Below are 23231 nucleotides of genomic sequence, written 5' to 3'. Positions count from 1 at the left end.
TATTTTTGAGAATAGAAAAGTGTTTTTATAATTTTGGGGTGTTTTCTTTTCATACAGAGAACAGACCATTTTGAAAAGTTTCAAATGAATTTAGAGATTATTTGCAGGAAAGCAAATTATTGGCTCTTTATTTTATGAAATACAATAACTCAATTACCGACTAAGAAGCCAGGTGCTTTAGAGAATCAGTGATACATAAAATGAATCTGAAGTTTGTGGTCATACAGACAACCTATAGCTTTGCCGCTGTGGAAGAATTTTAGGGCACATGACTTACCTTTTGCAAATCTTAGATTACTTATTGCTATAGTGGTATAATGATATTTAGTTCACTGGATTGTTCCCATGACTTATTGAGATAATATGGAAGTATCCTGGTACTTTGTAGGCATTCAATAATCCTTCGGTTTCTTTCCTTTTAAAAGAAATAGCTAAGTATGTTGAATTGCATGCATAATTTTTATCAGAATACTTTGATAGATACTGTCATTTTCAACTGTGTTTTCTCTATCTAAAAAATAGGTAGTAAAAAAATGCCTGACTGAACAATCATGCAAAGATTTATGATGACTAAATAAGATGATGAATTCAAAAATTTTTCAAAGGCTAAAAAGGATAAAAGCAATGTAAATTATTTTCTAAAAACAAAATGGTTTATTGCAGATATAAAAACATGTAAAGCATATCACTTTATAAAATCTAAGGTATCTATATGCCAACAATTCACCTTCAGAAATAAAAATACTGCTTAATGTAATGAGAAGCAACCACATAGGTATCTTTTCTGTTCCCTCACTAATCACTCACCCTCCCTTCACCCATAGACAAATAACTACTGGCCTAATTTGACAATCATTGTTATCATGAATTTCTCTGTATTTGTAGTACATATGCATTCTCCCAGAATTATTATCTTGCATATGTTTAATTGTGAAAGGGAACATATATTGCCTGTATTCTTCTATAACTTGTTATTTTATTTGGCATTAAATTGTGAACTCCATCTTGTTGATACACAGGATTCAAATTAATTTGCTTTCAAAGCTTATTATTCCTTTCTGTAAATCAGCTGACCTTTATTTTTGCTAAGGTTTTTGGTCAATTAGTTTATTTTCAATTTTTTATTATTGTAAACAATGCTGCTATAAATATATATATATATATATAAAATCTCCACATTCCCCTGTCAGAGAGGTTTTCGAGAAGATATATCTAGGAGTAGATTGCCAGATATGATAGGCTCATATTTTCTTCTTTCCTGGACTATCACAAAATGCTCTCTAATTTGTGTTAATTTGTGTTTTTAGTCTTCTGCCTTGCAAATAAACAGTCCAAATGTCTGACTTTTTCCATTTTATAATTTTGTTCTTTATTGTTTCTGCTTTTCATGTCTTAAGATATCTATGTACTCCTTCGGGCAGAAATCATTTCTTTTTATATTTCTAAAATTATAAAGTTTTCTTTTCATATTTAAAATTTTATTTCAGAATATTTGCAGGTGCTGTAGAAGAGAGGAATGCAGGACTTTTTTAAAAATACTCAGATTACTGATTAGTTCAAAACCATTTAATTCAAAACCATTTACTGAATAATTCATTATTTCTCCACTGATCTTGCTTGCCACTTCAGCAAACACCAAGTTTTCTTGGGGATCATTATTTTATTCCAGTGGACTCTTTTTCTTACACAAATTTCACCTAGTTTAACTCTGATAGGTTTTTAATTCGATACCTGGTAGAGCAAAGTCCTCTGTCTTGTTTTTGTTGGGTTTCTATTGCTGTGTTAAAAAAAAAAAATCACAAATTTAACAGCTTAAGCACCCATTCATTATCGCAGTGCTTGGTAGATTAGAAATCTGGGCTTGACATCACTTGATTCTCTTTTCAAGGTCTCCCAAGTTAAAATCCAAAAGTAGGCTGGGCTGCCTTCCCATCTGAAGCTTGAGTCCTCCATTCTCATGGTGTTACGTCGAGTCAATTCCTTGAATTTGTAGAACTCAGGTCCCCGATTCCTTGCTGGCTGTCATATGCTGTCCATTCTCAACTCCTGAAGGACATTACATTTCTGTCACGTGGCATTCCCCATCTTTAAAGACAGCAATGGAGTATCTCCCTTGCATTAAATCCCTCTCATGCTTTAAATCTCTTTTTCAGGAAATGTACAATTCCATTTAAGGGCTGACTTGATTAGGTCAGGGCCATTCCAGATAATCTCCCTTTTTTTTTTTTTTTTTTTTTTTTGAGGAAACTGGGCCGTGCAACGTTGTAACATAGCCTAAACACAGGAATAACTAGATAATCACAATCACAAACTTCATGACATAGCTATATAGGACACGTACATCAGCAGGAGGAGGCCCTGAGAACCGTCTTAGAATTCTGCTGATCGCATTGTTCTTCTGATTCAGGTGTCCCTTGATTGTAATCCATGCCTTTCATAGAAATTTTAGAATCGTCTCATAAAATTTAACACAGCTTTCTGTGTTATTCCAGTGGACTCCTTTTCTTACACAGGTTTTCACTGGATTTATATTTAATACATCAGTATAGGACAAATCAACCTTTTTATGATACCATATTCTCCTACTTCTAAATGTGACGTATGACTCCATTCATTTTAGTATTTAGTCATATGTTTCATTAGTTATATATTTTCTCCCTCCTGGTCTTGAACAATTTTTGTTGTACTTATTCCTGAGTAATTTTTTTCTTTTTTATTGAAATTTTCTAAAATTGAATTTAAAATTATTTTAATTGGGTCTGAGAATTCAATTACATTTTTACTAGTTTTATTGAAGGGCAGTATATATATGTGTATATATACGTGTGTGTGTGTGTGCAAAATAAAATGCATATAGCCCAACAATTTTCTATTCAACTGAAATCTTCTTTTTTGTACCAATGTGACACTGTCTTACTAGAGCTTCAAAATATGACATGCTATTCAGAATTAAGTTCTCCTATTTTTATTCTTTTTCAAAATGTCCTTGGCTCTTATTTGTCTTCTGCATTTTCACATGAATTTTAAAATCAGCTGGTCAATTTCACACACACAGAATAAATCTGCTGGGATTTTTATTTGAATTATGCAGAATCATTAACTTATAATAAACTTAATTTACTACTCACTGTTTGCCTTATTGTTGCCATGTATTTCAATTTTATATCCATTTTAAACTCCAAAGACATTACTATAATTATTTTGCTCAGTCATTATCCATTCAATATTCATTTATAATTTTGCCTTTTCTAAAATTTGTTGCTGAATTTCCTCCTCTAGAGTCATTTGCACTGCTTGTAAGAGTCATTCAAGTATTTGTTTTACTATATAATTGTCAGTTGAATTGAAAAGTCCTGTGTCTGAAAGCACCTTTAGTTTACAACTACTTTTTTTTTTTTACTTAAAAACATTTTTTTAATATATATTTTTATTGAAGTGTAGTCAGTTTATAATGTGTCAATTTCTGGTGTACAGCACCATACTTTAGCCATATAGGAACATACATAAATTTGTTCTCATATTCTTCACCATGGTTACTACAAGATACTGAATATAGTTCCCTATGCTATTTGGTATAAACTTGTTGTTTATCTATTTTTTGCATATTAGTTTGTATCTGCAAATCTCGAATTCCCAATTTATCCCTTCCCATCCCCTTTCCCCACTGGTAACAATAAATTTGTTTTCTCTCTTGTGAGTCTGTTTCTGTTTTGTAAATAAATTCATTTGTCTTTTTTTTTTTTTTTTTAGATTCCACATGTGAGTGATACCATATGGTATTGTTCTTTCTCTTTCTGGCTTACTTCACTTAGAATGACATTCTCCCTGTCCATCCATGTTACTGCAAATGGCATTATTTTATTCTTTTTTATGGCTGAGTAGTATTCCATTGTATATCTATACCACATCTTTTTTTTTTTAACATTTTTTATTGATATATAATCATTTTACAATGTTGTGTCAAATTCCAGTGTTCAGCACAATTTTTCAGTCATTCATGGACATATACACACTCATTGTCACATTTTTTTCTCTGTGAGTTATCATAACATTTTGTGTATATTTCCCTGTGCTATACAGTGTAATCTTGTTTATCTATTCTACAATTTTGAAATCCCAGTCTATCCCTTCCCACCCTCCACCCCCCTGGCAACCACAAGTCTGTATTCTCTGTCTATGAGTCTATTTCTGTCCTGTATTTACGCTTTGTTTTTGTTTGTTTGTGTGTTTTTGTTTTTGTTTTTTAGATTCCACATATGAGCGATCTCATATGGTATTTTTCTTTCTCTTTCTGACTTACTTCACTTAGAATGACATTCTCCAGGAGCATCCATGTTGCTGCAAATGGCATTATGTTGTCGGTTTTTATGGCTGAGTAGTATTCCATTGTATAAATATACCACATCTTCTTTATCCAGTCATCTGTTGATGGACACTTGGATTGTTTCCATGTCTTGGCTATTGTAAATAGTGCTCTTATGAACATTGGGGTGCATGTATTTTTTAATTGAAGTACAGTTGATTTACAATGTTGTGTTAATTTCTGGTGTACAGTTGATATATCTTTTTGAATTAGAGTTTCTGTCTTTTCCAGATATAAGCCCAGGAATGGGATTGCTGGTCGTATGACAACTCCATTTTTAGTTTTTTAAGGAACCTCCATACTGTTCTCCACAGTGGCTGCAACAATTTATATTCCCACCAACAGTGTAGGAGGGTTTCCTTTTCTCTACACCCTCTCCAGTATTTATTATTTGTACACTTTTTAAAGATGGCCATTCTGACCTGTGTGAGGTGATACCTCATTGTAGCTTTGATTTTCATTTCTCTAATAATTAGTGATGTTGGGCACCTTTTCATGTGCTTGGCCATCTGTATGTCTTCTTTGGAGAAATGTCTATTTGGTCTTCTGCCATTTTTTGATTGGGTTGTTTGTTCTTTGACAGTGAGCTGTATGAGCTGTCTGTATATTTTGGAAATTAATTCCTTGTCAGTTGAATGATTTGAAAATATTTTCACCTATTCTGTAGTTTGTCTTTTCATTTTGTTTATGATTTCCTTTGCTGTGCAAAAGCATATAAGTTTGATTAGGTCCCATTTGTTAATTTTTGCTTCTATTTCTATTGCCTTGGGAGATTGATCTTAGAAAACACTGCTAAGGTTTATGTCAGAGAATGTTTTGCCTATGTTCTCTTCTAGGGAGTTTATGGTATCCTGTCTTATATTCAAGTCTCTAAGCCATTTTGAGTTTATTTTTACATATGGTGTGAGGGAGTGTTCTAACTTCATTGATTTATATGTGGCTGTCCATCTTTCCCATTACCAAGTGCTGAAGGGACTGTCTTTTCTTCATTGTATATTCTTGCCTCCTTTGTTGAAAATTAACTGACCATAGGTGTGTGGGTTTATTTCTGGAGTCTCTCTTTTCTACTGATCCATATGTCTGCTTTTGTGCCAGTACCACACTGTTTTGATTACAGCAGCTTTGTAGTATTGTCTGAAGCTGGGAGGATTATGCCTCCAGCTTTGTTCTTTCCCCTCAGGACTGCTTTGGCAATTCTGGGTGTTTTGTGATTCCATATACATTTTAGGATTATTCTAGTTCTGTGAAAAATTTCCTGGGTAATATGATAGGGATCACGCTAAATCTGTAGATTTCTTTGGGTAGTATAGCCATTTTAATAATATTAATTCTTCTAATTCAACAGCATGGGATACCTTTCCACTGGGTAATTCTTTTAAACTTCACATGCTTACAGAAAAGCCTGTCAAGCAGCTCTATTCATTTTTTTCTTTTAATTTTGCAAACATTAGGAAAGATATTACATACAAGAAATTCACATTAGCCAATGAGGTCATGAAGACTGCTTTCAGAGAAAACAGCAACTGCCCAAGTATTGATTATTAGACTAGGAATAATTAGCATATTTGTCTTTCAAAACCAAGCTCTAATAGACAGAACTAGTCTTGCTATTTTAAAGATTATTTGGAAAGAGTTAGCATTAAGAACATTTTACACCTGATATATGTTATTAATAGTTTACATTAGCTTCCCCTATAAGGGAAGATACTATCTTACTTTATAAATAGGTCTTATGGGAAAATTGTTTCTTCCTTGAGGTTAAATAATCAAATATACATTTTTAATGTAGGGATAGTTTAAGGCAATTTGAAAGCTAACCCATGCTGGGTTGTAACATGCCAAACCTCTAAAATAACAAAGACTCCATCATTCACGGTGTTTTAAAGACTCATTAATTTTGGTCTCCATGCTTTATGGAATATATAGAGAAGCTAGAAAAATGCCCCCCAAAGACTAACATTTCTCAGGAGTTAAAAAGCAGACTATAGCTGAGTGTGATAAAAGGCCATGTAAGAGAGAATGTTTAGGTATTAATAAATTCTTAAAAAGTTAAACATATGAAAACTATAAGAGGTAAGTGACAGTGATTACCAGGTCCTTTCCTAATTCATTAAGGATGGAAAGGGTAGTGGTTTGAAATTGCAGTAGGAGAGATTTAGGTTAGATTTCAGAAAGAACTTCCTAACTATGACGGTTGCTGATCACTGAATAAAGGATATACTACATTCTGAAAGGGCTCCTTGCAGACATTTAAGAATGAGATATAAACTTTTTCCTCAGGGGTGGTTTAAAAGTAGTCCCACCCAAGCACAGTGACATTAAAATTGTATTCTGAAGTCTTTTTAGATTCATTAGTGAAAGGTGGTCTGTGTGTGTGTGTGTGTGTGTGTGTGTGTGTGTTTAAAGGTGAACAGATATAACTTATGATCACAAAATAAAGCAATGGATTCCACAGCACAGTGACAAAACTAGGTGACACAATAAAAGCCACATACCTTGTGAATATAAAAGAAATTAGGAAATCCTCAGCTTATGAAAACAAAGTATTGACTTCGAGGTTATTTTAAATGAAGCAGTGCATTGATAGAGCCATCAGTTTTTATGAAAATCAGAAAAAAAAAAATCTCATAAAAGCCCCTTCTTTGCCTTGCCTTGAGAATATTTTAAAAACAGCAAATTTATAAATAAAACAGAGAATAGTCCTTAAAATAAAAAGTCAGAGTGCAAAGTCTATCAGCTAGAATGCAGCTCTTCCACTTCCCTTGCATCCAGATAAGAACACAAAAGCTTGGGAAAGCTGGGTGGATTATTCAGGTTCCCTTGCTCGTGGCAAAGACAGGGACAGAAACATAGTGGCTGCTGCGGCACACTGCCCAGACGCCTCCCCCCGCCCGCCCCACTTGTATAGGCTCATTCCATCTGTCAACAGCTAGGAGTGCTGGTTGCTGAAACAAACAGCCAGTTTCCTCTCCAGGAATTCCCTCTTTCTCTGGACACTGTCCTCTGCCAAAGGAAAGCTGCCTTGCCCAAGTCTATGCTTTCTCCCTAGGGACAGCGTGCATTCCACAACTAACTAATGCGGGGCCAGGGGAAATTCAAAGGACCAGCAGCCTCTTTGCCTCAATTCAGGATAATCCAGGACCCTTTGAAGGGCCATTCTAGCTCCAGTGCTTCCCCATGGGATCTGCTGAAGCCTTTGGTTCAACTGTACCACGGTTCAATGTCGCCATCTGTCTTGTCCTGGTTCCACTACTTCAATTATGAAAGACAAAAGGAGCTTCCCAGAATGCTTATGTATTTCTCCATGCTGTCACTACTGTGGAATAAGACAGAGGAGGGAAGCAGTTAGTTGAAGGGTTAAAACTGGAAGTGAAATAGAAGAATAGATGGAGACGGCAAAAAGAAGAAGTGAAATCAAACTACTTCCTTTCTCCTCCATCTCAAGCTCCACTTGTACACAGAGACTGAGAGCAACAGATGGACCCTAACTCCTTCCTGACTAGATGATGGACTTCTGTCTTCAGTGTCTCCCATCTTATTTTCTTACCTCCTAACTCACTTCCTTTTCTCTATCCACCCTTCAGATTTATGTAAACTGTTGGATAATGTAAACATATTCAAAGTTAGCTTTGGATTGTAAAATGAAGAATTGGGACTTTCTGCTTCTGAGGTGGTCGTGATCTCAGCTTCTGTTCTAACCTGCTTCTACTCTGGGAGAGACCCTATGAGCACGTCTTCTGTACTCACAGCCACCAGCCAGCAATACCAGCCGCATCTGCACTCAGGGTTTACATCCTGATCAGTGACCTTCCTGGATATGACAGCAGCTGTACAAGTGTCTAGGGAAGCAGCCACTAGCCACATGTGGCCATTCACATTTAATTAAAATTAAATTTGTTAATTAATATGATGAAATTAATTTAAAAAAAAAAACAGTCCCTTAGTTGTACTCGCCACACTTCAGGGGTTCAATAACCACATGTGGCTGGTGTCTACGATACTGGACAGTTCCAATGTAGAATATTTCCTTCACTGTAAAAAGTTCTGTTGGACAATAATGTTAAATCTGAAATCTTCACAATATGGTCCTGACCATATTTTTGCCCTATGTGGACAGAACTGATTTGGGTGACCTATCTGGCATGACTGACTACATCAGGCAAGGTTTTAGACTCCACCAACTTCCTAAACAAGTAAGTTTCAGTGACCAGTTAGAAAGTCTGGAGACATTTACTGTGTCCTAATCACATTGTCTTCAAAGTGACCCTTATCCCTTGTCTTTCCATTTCCATCACCACCATTCTAAACAATCATGATTATACTGACAGTTAAAAGTTCTGAGTGTTTCCTATGTGCCGGATTCTATGTGCTCCTTATTTATCATCTCATTTAATTCTCATGACAGTTCCATGAGGTGGACAATATTATCATCATAGAAGATAAGATTGAGTCTTAATCAAGTGTCTAGTCCAAAGGCAAATAGCTGGTAAAAGAAGGTTTCTCAGTTTCTCAGTTTCTTAGATGCCACTGCCTTCATCATCACAGACTTAGATGGCTGGAAAACATCTGGCTGTTTACTTCTCTTTATGTCCTTCCACTTACAGTTCAGACTGCATACTGCTGTCAGACTAATTTTTCTTAAATTTCACTTTTTTCTTTAACATTTTTAATGTCTCTGTTTTGTGCTGCATCTACTCCATGGCCTGGCATTTTTAAAATGAGTTTTATTGATTTAATTGATTTATAAATTGATTTGCAATTTATAAAAGTGCATAATTTATTTCAAAATGTATAAGCTGATGACATTTACTTTTCAAGACTTTTTGGATAAAAATACTCATTTTATTGTATTCTAGTATATGATTGATTGTGGCCAACCTTTTACCATTCTCTATATTTCTGTATACAACCAACCTAAACTTATTGTCCATCCTTCTTTTTTCTACGCCCCACCCCCACCCCCGGAGAGGTAATTAGCTTGCTTGCTTGCTTGCTTGCTTGCTTTTTCTTTCTTTCTTTACTTATTTAAATGGAGTGTACTGAACCTAGGACCTTGTGCATGCTAAGCACACACTCTACCACTGAGCTATACCACTCTCATCCATCTTTCTTTAAAGAGTATTTTCTGCTTCTAATCAGAACAGCCTCCTTGTACTTCAGAAACAGGATTGCCTTCAGAGTAGTGAGGGCTCCACCATTTTCCATTTAATCACATATTCCCTTGAATTGCCTCCTGACATTTTGTGTTTATTAATGGGTTTATTAATATTAATAAACACCTACTGGTTGACTGAAATCACATGAAAATAAATTTAAATTATGTTTCTAAGTCCTGGTAACAAGAAAGGAAGCTGGAAATATTTTCTAGGAAATACAAAGTGGCCAATCCTGTCTCAAAGGAATATTGAGCATTTCGGTATCAAATTGTTAAGTACATCTTTTGAGAAAAATTGTGAGATAACCTACATGTACCCTGCTCTGAACTTCTTCTAGCACTCAACCCATCAGGAAATAAATTTTCTTTATAGCTCTCGCTGAAAGTATCCAATTGTTGGCAAATAACACTTTCAGTACTTTTAGTGGTATAAGCCTTGGAAGAAACTACCTCAAAACCAGTAGAATTGCAACTAAACTTCAGCTTCTTTGTGGAAGCTTTGGAAAATGCATTAATGCTTGAAGAATGTCAGCCATAAATATAGTTAATGGAAGTATGGGTTTACATGTGGGCGGCGAGGGAGGGAAGATGCAAGAGAAAGAAATTGCTGAGTTGCCTTTCAGGAAACAAATTGTCTGCTGGAAAAACACTGATTTGGGTTTGGAGTAAAACAAGTTTGGAACTGAGAACATTCTTTGCTGCTTACTATGTGTCCTTTCCAAGTCTCTTATATTCTGTGATTTGCATTATTATTATCTGTAAAATGTGGAAAATGGTAACAGTGGGAGGAAAATTAATGAACCCCCCCAAGATGTCCATGTCTTAACCCCTAGAACCTGTGAATGTGTTATGTTACACGATAAATGGGGATTTGCATGTGTGATTAAAGATATATACCTTGAGATGGGGCGTTTTCTTTGGTTATTCAACTGGGCCCAATCTAGTCACACAAACACTTAAAACTGGGAAACTTCTCCTCTCTGAAATCAGAAAGATGTTGTGACAGATGGCACAGGAGAGATTTGAAAGATAAGTGGGACTCACCCTAACGTTGCTGGCTTTGATGGAGGCAAGAAGCTATGAGCCAAGGAAATGGGGACCTAAGTCCTACAACTGCAAGGGACTAAATTCTGCTAAGCAAGGAATCGAACTCTCCCCTCGAGACTCCAGAAGGAAACACAGCCCTGCCGACACCTCAATTTTGGCCTGGTGAGACCCTTGTTGGAATTCTGACCTATAAAACCATAATAACATAATAAATTTGTGTCCTTTAATTCACTAAATTTGCGGTAACTTGTTATGCAGTAATAAAAAATGAATACAATAACATTAGCCACCTACCTTGCAGCGCTGCTGTGTCGTAACATGTATAAAAATGCATTGGAAATTATAAAGCAGCATACACAAGCTAATTGGTACCACTGATGCTCTCAGCATTATCAGGCTCTGTCCCGCTCTTGAATCACCAGGTTTTGAAATGACAGTCTTAGAAATAGTAGCCACCGTTTACTGAGCATCTATTCTGTGCAAGATGTTCAACATATACAATATAATTTCTTCTGTCCTGTGACTATATAGAGTCATGCCATTTTATATACGTGCGACCTGACTAGAAATTTTAGCCTGTTGGATTTTATCAGATTTATATGTCTTTTAAACATTTTTACAATTAAAAAAAAATTATTTTTAAAAATTGAGTTATAATTGACATGTAACATTATGTTTGTTTCAGGTAAGACATCTTGGTAAGGGTTTATCTGCCCTGAGCCAGGGTGGGAAACGTTCAGAAACATAATTCCTATGACAAAATACTAGGAGAAAATATTGTAAGTTTGTCTTTGCTCTTTTTTGATCACCAAAGAAGAAAATTAAAACAGAAGTTACCAGAGAGAAGGAGATGCAGCACTTGTAGTGATTAAATAGAAGCCATTATCCAGAGTGGTCTTCACCAGAAGGTGCACAATTTACATTTAGATCTTGGCTGGAAGATCCCTCCTGCTGAACTGTGGGCTCTGATCAGACACAGGTCCCAAGGAGCTGTCTACTATGTGCACGCTCTGTGTAAAGAGAAAAATTAAAGAAGAAATCTCAGTTTGAAAATGAGACTTAAGGTACCATGCTTTGAATCCTGAAATCCCAAACATATCTCTACAGAAGAAAACGTTCTTTGAAAATTAATTGAAGACGTTCAGCCCCGTGTTTGGACATATTCTTTCAAACAGCCTCAGAGTTCAGTGATGTTCTTTCATGTAGTCAGAACAAAACTTTATTTTTGGCAGAGAGAGAAGGCTAGAAATGACAGGTCACAAGAATGTAAGAGAATGGGGAAAGTAAACAAATATCCTCGATTACTTAATGATTTTGATGCTACTCCCCACAGTTAAAGGCACGTGTCCCTGAAATTCCAGTTATTATTTAAGTTTCTGCACCCCTTCCTCAACTCTTATTCTGATACAGTGTGGTTGTCTAAGTGTGGGGATGTAGACTGTAGCCTTGGAAAAAAATGTCTTGACTGGACAAAGTTGAAGAAAACACACTCATAAACTCATGACCTTAGTTTCAGGGCTGGCCGTAGGGAAAGCTGTGAAGTAGGCAGATTTTCCTTTTTTTCTAAAACTTTGCACTTCCCTATTCTCAGTCCTTTCCTCCATTTCAAAATCTTCCACTCCCAGACCTGAAAATCCTCTTATGTTATCCACATCTTTTACAATATTTAATAAACTAATTTACCCTTCTGTATTATTGACATACCTTAAGGGTATCTGCATTTTAATGGAGACCTTCGTAGGTGTTGCTATTTCAAAGGAAGGGATTTCTAACGGTAACACTGCAGAATTTACGGGTAAAGATGACTTCCTGAAGCTTCTCAGAACATCAAGTAGTGACCAGTTGCCTATTTCACCTCAACATCATTTCCTTCTCAGCCCAGGAGCCGAATGTGGGTGGAGCTAATCTTCCTGGCACTAATGGCTGGTTGTTCAATAGAATCCACCAATATTTAGGTATTTTAGTGATAACCAACATCTCACTAGTGCTGAGAGTAATAGAAACAGATATAATTCATATTCAAGAAGCATTAAATCCATATTCACAGTTAGTCCCACAAAACTGACACTGGTTTAAGAAATACAACAGAAAAGCTATATCCTTAAGTCTCTTATTTCCTGCATAGTGTGGGTTATATCTACCCATAAAGCTGACACTGACTAGAAGGCTGATGCTAACGGTAAGGGTTTGGTACACGTTTGACTAGACCGTGCCTTAAACAAACTGGACTGTGTTCCCTGATATAGGACACATGGGAGGATCAGGGAAACGGTGCTCATTTCTCGTACTGGTGACTATTTGAGATTGATGGAAGCCTATGAGACATGATTTTCTTTTTCAACTTTGTGCTGGAAAAAAAAAAGTTTTCCACAAGAGTAGAGACTTTGGAATGCTCTCTCTCACAACTTGCTTCCCACATCAGTTCCAGATAACAACTCTCATAGGTCTGAGTTACCTTTGAGTTCTAATCGTTCTCATGATGCTTTGAAAGAGGTCTAATTAGCTCTCTATCTCAGGGAAGACTGGAGAAGTGGGAATGATTTGCCAGGGGCATTCTTCTGTCCCTTGCTGGGTAAATTCACAATTGCTTGCTTTTCAGAGGCGAAGAATTAAACTCTTATTACTACTGATGACGTGGATATTTAGGATCTTGTTCTGAATCTACTAATATTTATTGACTGTGTTCATCCAAGAGAAATATAAAAAATTACAGAAATAGGTATTAGGATTCTTTAGCCAGGGCACATTTAAAATATTATTCAGACAACTTAGCAGTTCACGCTAAGAGTATCAAAATGATGACAATTGCACTACTGCAAAACCACAGTCTTATGTTCATTGTGGACCCCTCATACATAACACATCACTTAAATTTTATCCATTTTACCTCCCGCATTGTTCTTTTATATCCCTTGATCTCTAGCCCCACTGCTGTTGCACCAGTTCAAGCACCCATCATTTTTATCTTTACCTTTATTTTGACATAATTTCCTACTTAAAGAAAAATGGCAAAAATAGTGAAAGAACTTCCATATACCCTCCACCCAAATTCCCCACATGTTAATGTTTTATGATATTTGTTTTCTTTCTTTTCTTTCTCTCTATTTTCCCCTGAACTGTTTCAGAGTAGACATGAGGCATCTTTACTCACCCCTCCAACACCTCATTGTGTATTTTTTAAAAACAAGGGCTCTTTATTACATAACTGCAGTACAAGAATCAAACTTAGGAAATTAACATCGATATCACTGTTATCTGACTTACAGACCTAATTCTGATTTCACAGTTTGTCTCATAATGTCCCTGCAGCAGAAGAAAACCCGGAGTCGTGCGCTGCATTCAGCTGTCATGCCTCTTCAGCCTTCTTTCACTGGGAACAATTCCTCAGCATTTCTTTTCATGCCATAGGCATTTTTGAAGTGGATGGGCTAATTATTTCATACACTGCCCCCCCTCCCCCAGTGTGGGTTTATCTGATGATTCTTCATGATCAGACTCAGGTATGGATTTCTTCTCAGTGAATCACATGGGGAGGTACATAGTATCAATCTGACCCATTACCGGTGGTGTCAGCTTGATCATCCAGTCAAGGTGGAGTCTGCCAGTTTCTTTACTGTAAAATTACTATTTTTCCTTTTAATGAATGAGTATCTCATGAGAAGAATCTCATTATTTTTCACCAGGGGGGCACAATAGCCTGTGCTGGGTAACTCTGATTAGCTTGGCCATGTCCCCATCCCAACCTTCTGCATCCTTCTTTGTGGCCTACAACACTGAACTGTGTGGACCGTATTAGCTTGGTCCTCTGGCTAATGGGTGGGTTTGGTTAATGGGGGGGGTCCTGCAGGAGATATGAAGAGAGTGGAGAGTGAGAGAGTGAGTCCGGGGACCCCCAAGGACAGGTGATATTCCTCAGCTGAAGGGCAGGGCACTTCTCGGCCTGCAGCTCTGGGTTTTGTAACTGCCCCTTCCCCTTGTTGTCCCGAGCCTAGGGGTGTAGCACACATCCCTTGCAGTTTCTCTACATTTCCCACATTCTTCCCCACACCTTTGTGGACTCTCCTTATGTTTCTCAATTTGAATGTGTCATACGTTTCCTGCAAGGACCTTCATGATAATCAGCCTCCTGTGGCATTCATACTTTTCTTCCCCATTTTCTCTTAGTTGCAGATATGCTGGTCTACACTGATCTCAATCCTGGCTTGCACTTCTGTCAATCTGACCTGGGCAGAAAGTACATTTGATGCTAAAGGCTTCAGTGAATTACATCAAAGATGAGCTTCTCTGTTCCGCAGCCAGTCCTCCAGCTTGCCTGGGGACTTCTTACTCTCACAACTCTAGCACAACGTGTGACTTCTGCGGACTTCTGCCTTGGTTTGCTGCTTAACATTGACTTCCTACCAGGGCAGAGTCCTCTTCTGACCCAATTTCTTTTTTGACGAGGGCGCTAATAATCTGCTTCACTCTGCTGGCCCCTTTCTCCAGATGCTGGACCCTTGTCCCCAGACCCCCACATATTTTGATGGATGCTGTTTGCACCACCATTCTTCTGTCTGCCCTGCCAGACCTCTCTCCACCTTGTTTTCTCCCTCCCTTCTCCATACTGGCCCATATGTGCCCACTAACCCTTACTTTCTGGCTCCAGCTGGCTTGGCCAATGGGGGAGTCCTGACTGGAGATCCCAGGGAGTGTCTGGGTCAGACAGAGGTATTGTATCACTAGCTTCTCCCCTCTGGGGTTACCTTGAGCTGCCCACCTCCTTCTTCTGAAGATCAGAGCTCTGCTCCAGGTGGTCCTCTGCTTCCAGATTCTAGGAACTGCTTTCACTTCTCACTCCTTCTGGTCTAGGGATGGTTACAGCCTAGGTGGGTACTGACATACTGCATTTTCCCTTGTGATTTCAACCTACAACCTTAGAAATAGTCCCTTAATTGAACTTCCCTGAATTTTCCTGAGTGTGATGGATGCTTCCTTCTAGGACCCTGGCTGGTACAGGTTTGATAGCGACAACTGAATCTGTCTTGGCAGATCACCTGGTGCCAGAAACCTCATTTTGTCAAAATGTACCTGCTCAGTGGATCTCAGACACTGATGACTGCTGCAACCAAGCTAGGGGATCACTGTGCCCTTTTGGACTGGTTATTTGACTGCAGACTACCTCCTTGGGCACCAGTCCTACAGCTGGGTCAGTTTCTCCCAGCTTTGTCCCTGCCCAGTCCTGGCTTCATTCCCCTCATTACTTACTCTTGCTGTTGAAGTATTAACATGACTTGTAGCAGAAGCAACACTTGCCCAGGTGAAAACATGAATCTCCTTTTCTGTAAGCTACATGAGACAGATTTTTTTTAGTCTGGACCTGACCTTTATGGTGGACAGACCCTGGAAAACTAGCCTTCTAACTCAGTTCTGCTATGGATGCAAAAATATGTCTAAAATATTTATATATAAACCATCAAGGACATGCTTTTCAATATGATTTATAATATAGCTTACTAGTTTAAATTTTTAGTTACTTTAGATGTTAAAAATAAGTATAAACTGGTTTCACTCTACAAGAATTTGCTGTCAAGAAAATTCTGTACCTACTTGATAACTCTAAGGTTCTCCATTTGTGGAGATATTTGAATGTGTTTTAAAAACGGAGCCAGTAGATTAGTAGTCACGTTTTAGTGTTTTTCCGCTGTTTTTAGGATAATAAAAATTGCACTGTAACCCAGAAATGCACCTTTGTATCTTAAATTGTGCCAGGTACAAAGGATAATTTGTAGTGAAATGTCCTAAATTACAACACGTCACTTTGAAGCACCTTTGGCTTAGACTGCATCATGAGATCATTCCATTTAGAGTTTTCTAGTATGCTATTTTAATAGTATATTAATTTGTTGGTCATGTGTAAACTCTATATACCTTTTAATGTGACATTACCTACTGTAACATTTTGGAATAGCTATTTGTACTCCGTTTTGAGTTGGTTGGGTCATGATTTGACAGGCTTTGCTATTTGTCTTATGTTAAATGATTGATGGTCTTAGTCCAGTTCCTAATGGGCTTGTGTTTATCTCTGTTGAGGCTGGCATTAATAGGTCTTCTCAACAAAGATGCCAAGGACTGACCTGGAACAGACTCTAAATTATTAATTTTTAGCTTTGAAGATGTTCCTTCTAGGTCAGGATTGAGGCCAACTAGTAGCACAATGCACCAGAGCAGAATTGTCACTGCTGTGTTTCTCCTGAATGCGAGGGACCGTCAAAACTAGACAACGATGTTAAATAAATTCATTAGTTAGAAGACAAGCAACATCTAGAATCTTAGTTGAAATGTTTTAAGGCCTGATATACTTATAGTAAAAATAGATATAAAAGGAATTTGCAATAGATTTCATAAGCAATTCTGTGGAATCCTCATTATAACCAGAGCTTTAATATTGAGAGATTAGCTGTATTGTTCCCCGACCCCCAGTTTTATTAAAAAATAATTGACCAATATCATTGTATATAGTTAAAGTGTACACCGTGATAATTTGACATACATATACATTGCAGAATGATTACCAACATCAATATAATTAACATATCAATCATCTCACACAGTTAATTTTTTTTTTTTTTTTTTTTTTTTTTTTGTAGTGAGAAAGGTGAAGATCTATTCTCGGCAACTTCCCTTTCAAGTATACAATACCACGTTGTTAACTATAGTCACCATGCTGTGCATTAAATCTTAAGAACTTACTCACGTATACCTGAGACTTTGTGTTCTTTGACCTACATCTCATTTGTATATGCCATCTATTTGACCTTCCTTTTCTATTTGTGCAGTTTCCAAAGAATAAATAGGAAGAAGAGAAAAAAAAAAAAAAACACTTAGGGGAAGAATTTAATCATTTTATTTTACGAATAAATTATTGGATTAAAAAATGGCTTTGATAAAATGATGTCATAATTCTGCTTGCAGATTTTTTTTAAATTGTTGGGAAGGGCCATCCAAAAGTGTATTAATTGTTGTTTTACTTGAACAAGCTCACACTAATGAAGCAGAGGATAATTGTACAAATTATCAGGAGACTGAAAGAGGTAGAACTAATTAAAACATAGGATCTCCTACCCCTGCTCCCTGGATTTTATTAAAATTTCTGCTTCTCCACTGCTTGACTTCTTGTAGAGTTGGTCTAGCTTACTGCCAGCCGTCACCCTGGGAATCTATGCTATCTTTTTATTTTCCCGTTTATTTAACACCCACCCTACCCCTGTCCCACTCGTGTCCAACCCGACTGGCCCAGGCCCGCACAGGGCGCAGCAGGGAGCCGGTCCTTCAAAGCAAACCCTAGAAATAAATAAGCATGGGTCTCCGCAGTCCGGGGGCTGACGTCCGGTGGCTACCCTGGTCCGAGTCAATTCACTAGCAGCGAATCCTCCTCCGAGGCGTCCCTGCCGCAGCAGCAGAGGAGGCTGCAGGCGGAGCCGCTCCCGCGGCGGAATTTGCCCGAGGTGGGGCTGTCCTGGCACTGCGCGATGTAGGCCTGGCGCTCGCTCTCCTCGGCGCCCGCTCCGCCCGGGTGCTTGATGGTGTCATAGGCCCCGGTGATCAGCGCGATGAAGAGGCTGATGAAGAAGTACAGGCAGAGCTGGGAGAACAGCCAGACCAGGTTGCTGCGGCCCTGCTGCGCCTGCATCGCCGCGAAGGTCACGAACATGTCATCCCCGTTGATAAGCGAGAACAGGCACTCGGACACCGTGGACAGTGAGTGGAACTTCACGTGGTAGGGACCCAACACGATCCAGCCACAGAAGCAATAGCCCAGGCAGATGACAGCCACGCAGCAGCAGAAGCGCATGACGCTTGGGCAGGGCCACTCGCAGTGTGGCAATGATGATATTGTACTTACGGAAGAAGGTCAGGTAGCGGATGACGCCGACCCAGACGAGCAGCGTTGAGGTGCCCAGGAGGATGCTGCAGACGTCGTAGCTTGCCAGGTTCTTGGCTTCGATGCCAATCTTCATGCTGGTGCCGGAGATGGTGAGCACATCGCTGGTGACCAGCAGGATGTACCAGCCATTGACAAACTCCAGCCACTCCCACAGGCTGATGACCCACCCCCGCTGCCGCCTCATGAACCTGACGAACTCGTTCTGCAGCAGGAACCCTCGGAGCAGCGAGCGGGCGCAGAGCAGGAAGGAGAAGGCGCAGGTGAGGATCATCACCACGTCAAACAGGAGCCGGAAGCTGTTGTCTCCGTGGCCAAAGACGCTGGGGTGCTTACACTCCTGGATGTGGGCCTGGGTCTCCAGGCTGATGGGGATACGCCCACTGTGTGCCTTATTGTCAAATGTGATCAGGATGCTGAAAGTGTAGCAGTCTGGGATTTCATTGTTGATCAGGCTCTGGAGGTTAATGGTCTTTAGCTGGAAGTGGATGGTGACGTTGATCAGCTTGTGGAATTTGAGCGTGAGGTTCTTGTAACTGGTGATGCAATCCGAGTGGGAGAAATCATCACTGGGGGGCACAAGGGGTCTCTCAGGGGGGTCCACCCGGATACAGTCAGTGATGACCATCGGGTCGATGTCAAAGGTGTCATTGGCTGGGTCCACGTGGCCCCAGCGGTAGTACCGCTGGCAGAGGGCCAGGGCTGAGCCGTTGGCCCAGGGGCCGCCCCCGCCCCGCACGTAGGCGTACTGGCCCAGGGGCACATCGGGGAGCATCAGGTACTGGTGCTATTAGATCTATGCTATTTAACTTTGTTGTGTTATATACAATATAGAAGGCAAGTGGAAAAACACAAAGGAGCCTCAGGGTAAATGAAATCTGGACTCCCCCAGACATCTTTATCTAGCAATGCAAACCAACTTGCTAATGGAAACACCCAAAGTCCTGTGCCCATATCTCAGCTTCCAGATACAATGTGGCTGTGAAGTGACAGAGGCAGGGAAAAGCATCAGCTCATTTATAGAAATCTTTCTTGCTGTGTTGATCTCTGAAAACCGAAAGCTGAAATTTTAACTCCTGGCAATGAGAATGCTGTCATGATGCAAATGTTCAAGCAGGTTCCACTCTATCAGTTGTGTTCCCGTAGAGCTGTACCCCTTCATCCACCAAAGACTAGACAAACAGGATGATGCTATCACTTTCTGGGAAATAACTTCTCCCAGATTGAATATCTGGGTGACAAAGTGACAATATATTCATTTGTGAAGTAGGTAGCTGGTTGGCTCTTTTGATCACTGACTACAGTGCTACTCTAACTTGGTTGCTCCTTAAATGGGTTAATAGTTTACCTTAAGGCTAAAGTCAATTTAAATAAACATGAGAACCGTGGCTGAAATGCCTCCCAACTCCTCACAGTGACAGAACCTCACTAGGGTAGCTGAGCCCCAGGTGTTTGCACCCTGCCTCATTTTTCTTATCAACCAGCCTGCAGGCTTTTAACATGTGACAGTTGAAACACTGTAGTATTGAGGTCAGAGGAAAACTGGCCTCCAGCTAAAGCTGAGTATCATCAGTGAGCTGGTACCATTCTGAGGCACCAGCTGACTGACCTTGGCTTTACGAAACACTGAACAATTTTCAGGCCTAAGGACAGGACACATGGTTTGGGCCTTTGAACTTGATGTTTTTATGTCAAAATTAGCTTTGGGAGATATATGAACTGCCATAACTAATTGCCTTAGTTTCTGAAAATGGAGCTTTAAAGCAAGAGAATGTCAATTATTAGTTAAGTAAAATTATAACACGAATTCCTTGCATTTGCAAAATGCTTTCACAGGTACTGTCTTCTCTTATTCTCTTAGTAATCAGAAGATGTTTTTATCCTCTTTTCTAGATGAAAAAACTGAGAGCAATAAAGACTGAGAGATTTTCCCAGGGACACTGCAGAGCTGATACCCGATCTTCTGGCTTGCAGTTCAGAGCCTTTCCATTGTGGTGCATGTGCTGTCTGAGAGAGGGAGACCTTTAACCGGCCAGCTGGTCAGCTGAAATGGACTGAGCACGTACTAGTAACTGTATCTAGGGTATAAATTCCTTTCCTCTTTGTAAATCTAAAATGACCAGGTAAATAATTTCAGTTATTTGATTAAAAAGTATGCAATATAGCAAATTCATAATTTAATTATCCTGACAAGTTTGGATAAGAAATCACATCCTGTATTGCATAGAGGCATATTACAATTTAAAAATATCTTTGCTATGATTTTCACTTTGGACTCCAATATCATATGGTGCAGATTTCTGCATTTATTTTAAAAAGTTTCTATTTAGTAATCAGAAAGCTAATCCATTTTTCGTGCCCATAGATTCAAGGAAAGGGAAACATGAACAGATATATAGAATGATTAAAATCAACAAATTATTATCTAATCCTGTATCACAGAAAAGAAGAAAGAGGAAGAAAGGAAGAGAGAAAGAAAAGAAAGAAAGAGGAAACAAAAAGGAAGGAAGGAAGGAAGACTGGATAAATAGTAGAAGTCTGAAACGATTTTGTCAAATAATCTATTCTGTAATTTTTCATGTCTGCTGATATACAGGCATTAACTCTGCTACTCATAGCCATCTGAAGCATGTTCTGCTTCTGTGGTTTCTGTATTCTGGTGCATTTTAGCTCCCTGAAAACTTCCCTTTTCTTTACCATATACATGGTTTCACATTTAGTATGGCGTTTGCATTACCCATGCTTCCTTCAGCCTACCAAACATCCCACAATATTTATGAATAATCTTAGTCTGTCCTCTTGCTTTCTCTAGCAAAAACTCTAACTTTAAAGATCAGAAAGCTGAGTTTCAGAGTTGGAAAATTACGCATAGACATCCCCTGATTCAAGTGGGTCCAATTAATGCATAACACTCTTGCCTACGTCACTAAGATATGAATACTGGAGAATGAACACCCTAAGAATGGCAAATATGGTGGCCACACCCATCCCCACTTCTTTTTAGCGGTCATGGTTTCTTGGTGTTCTTAGGAAACTTAACAAAACACAGAGATCATTTAGCAGGAAACATCTTAGGAGTTTTACTTATCAATGGAGCCAGATGCTAACATAGATTAAGCCCAAGTATAAGGCAAGTTTTTATAAAGATTTTGAATTTATGCTTCCACTGTAGCCAAAGAAGATGTGTGTCTGGCGCCTCCAGCTAGAACTCTGCAAGTGGAGACACGTTGGTGTTAATACAACAGTTCAGAGATATTATCAGTTAGGTAGATTCTGGAGGAATGCTGCAAGGACCTGATTGTCAAATAAATTGATAAATCACAAAAGGGGGATGTTGGCAGCTTCTCATGGACTGCATGCTGACAGAAGCACAGAGGCTAAACTGTTGAGGGGGTGAAACACTGTTGCGGTAGTGGTCTGGGATTTAAGTGAAAGGCAATATTGATCAGAGGGGGAGGAAACAGAGATTAACATTGGGCCTGAATCCTACACTTCAGAACAAGACATTAACTGGGGAAACTCACTTGGATTCTAGCCCAGTTGCAGACCATTCAAGCAAAATGTGCATTTTCATGAAAGCAACCTAAGTGTCCATCAACAGATGAACTTGATAAAGAAGATGTGACACATATATGACATACATGATGGACTACTACTCAGCCATAAAAAAGAATGAAATATTGCTATCTGCAGCAATATGGATGGACCTAGAGACTATCATAGTAAGTGAAATAGGTAAGACAGAGAAAGACAAATATTATATGCTATCATTTACATGTGGAATGTAAAAAATAATAGAAATGATTTATTTACAAAACAGGAACAGCCCTACAGACATAGAAAACAAACTTATGGTTGCCAAGGGGAAAGGGGGTATAAATTAGGAGTATAGGATTAACAGATACACCCTACTGTATATAAAAGAGATAAACCACGAGAATTTACTGTATAGCACAGGGAGTTATATTCAATATCTTGTAATAACCTACAATGAAAACAAAATCTGAATCACTTTGCTGTATGCCTGAAACCAACACAACATTGTAAATCAACTAGACTTTTTAAAAAAAAAAAATTAAATCAGGGCTAAATCTGACTTGGGGAAAATAGGGAGAGGTTGGTAAAAGGATACAAACTTTCAGTTATAAGATAAATAAAGTTTGAGATCTGATGTATTAACATGGTAAATATAGTTAATGACACTGAACTATATAATTAAAATTTGCTAAGAGAGTAGAAGTTAAATGTTCTCACCAAGAAATAAAATAATTGATAAAAAATGCCACATTTTCAGAAGTAACATGTCAAGAACTCTAATCAATTGGGTATAGCACATTGGTAGATATTATGGTTGATTAAAATTCTTCCATTTATTTGCTTGTTTATTTATTCAAGTTTTGCAGCTGTAGATCTTAGGATTTTGTGGTTACTTAGAGGAACATGGAAACTCTGTCTAGAACAAGATTTTCTTAGCCACAAGACATTCATCATGTCATGGGAGTCAGATAAGGTCCTAGTGCAAGCTAACAGAAGACCTACAAGTATTTTAAAGGCCTGATGTTGTGGCCTTCTGCAGCCTTCTAATTTTACGCCTCCTGTGCTTATCAGGGCAGCCCATTTAACAAAGGGAACAATCTTGTCCAGGAACTTTGAATTATTCTGTATTACTTATAGACACTTTGAATGTCATGGGATCCTGCATTATTGGAAGTTTATGTATCAATTTCATCAGAGACAGCGGGAAG

General features: G+C 38.6%; 1 protein-coding gene across 1 annotated transcript; it reads right to left on the bottom strand.

Annotated features, from left to right (window-relative positions):
* Positions 1-17625: 17625 nt before the first annotated feature.
* Positions 17626-19266, bottom strand: LOC105093061 (mucolipin-1-like). The gene is given in 2 exon segments (XM_064484585.1): positions 17626-18405; positions 18407-19266. Coding segments are annotated over 2 exon segments (1308 nt in total). The 5' UTR covers positions 19262-19266; the 3' UTR covers positions 17626-17952.
* Positions 19267-23231: the final 3965 nt, after the last annotated feature.

The sequence above is a fragment of the Camelus dromedarius genome, chromosome 3 (assembly GCF_036321535.1).
Source record: "Camelus dromedarius isolate mCamDro1 chromosome 3, mCamDro1.pat, whole genome shotgun sequence".
NCBI lineage: Eukaryota > Metazoa > Chordata > Mammalia > Artiodactyla > Camelidae > Camelus > Camelus dromedarius.
The sequence above is the reverse complement of the archived record's forward strand: the minus strand, read 5'-3'. Positions and strand labels throughout refer to the sequence as shown.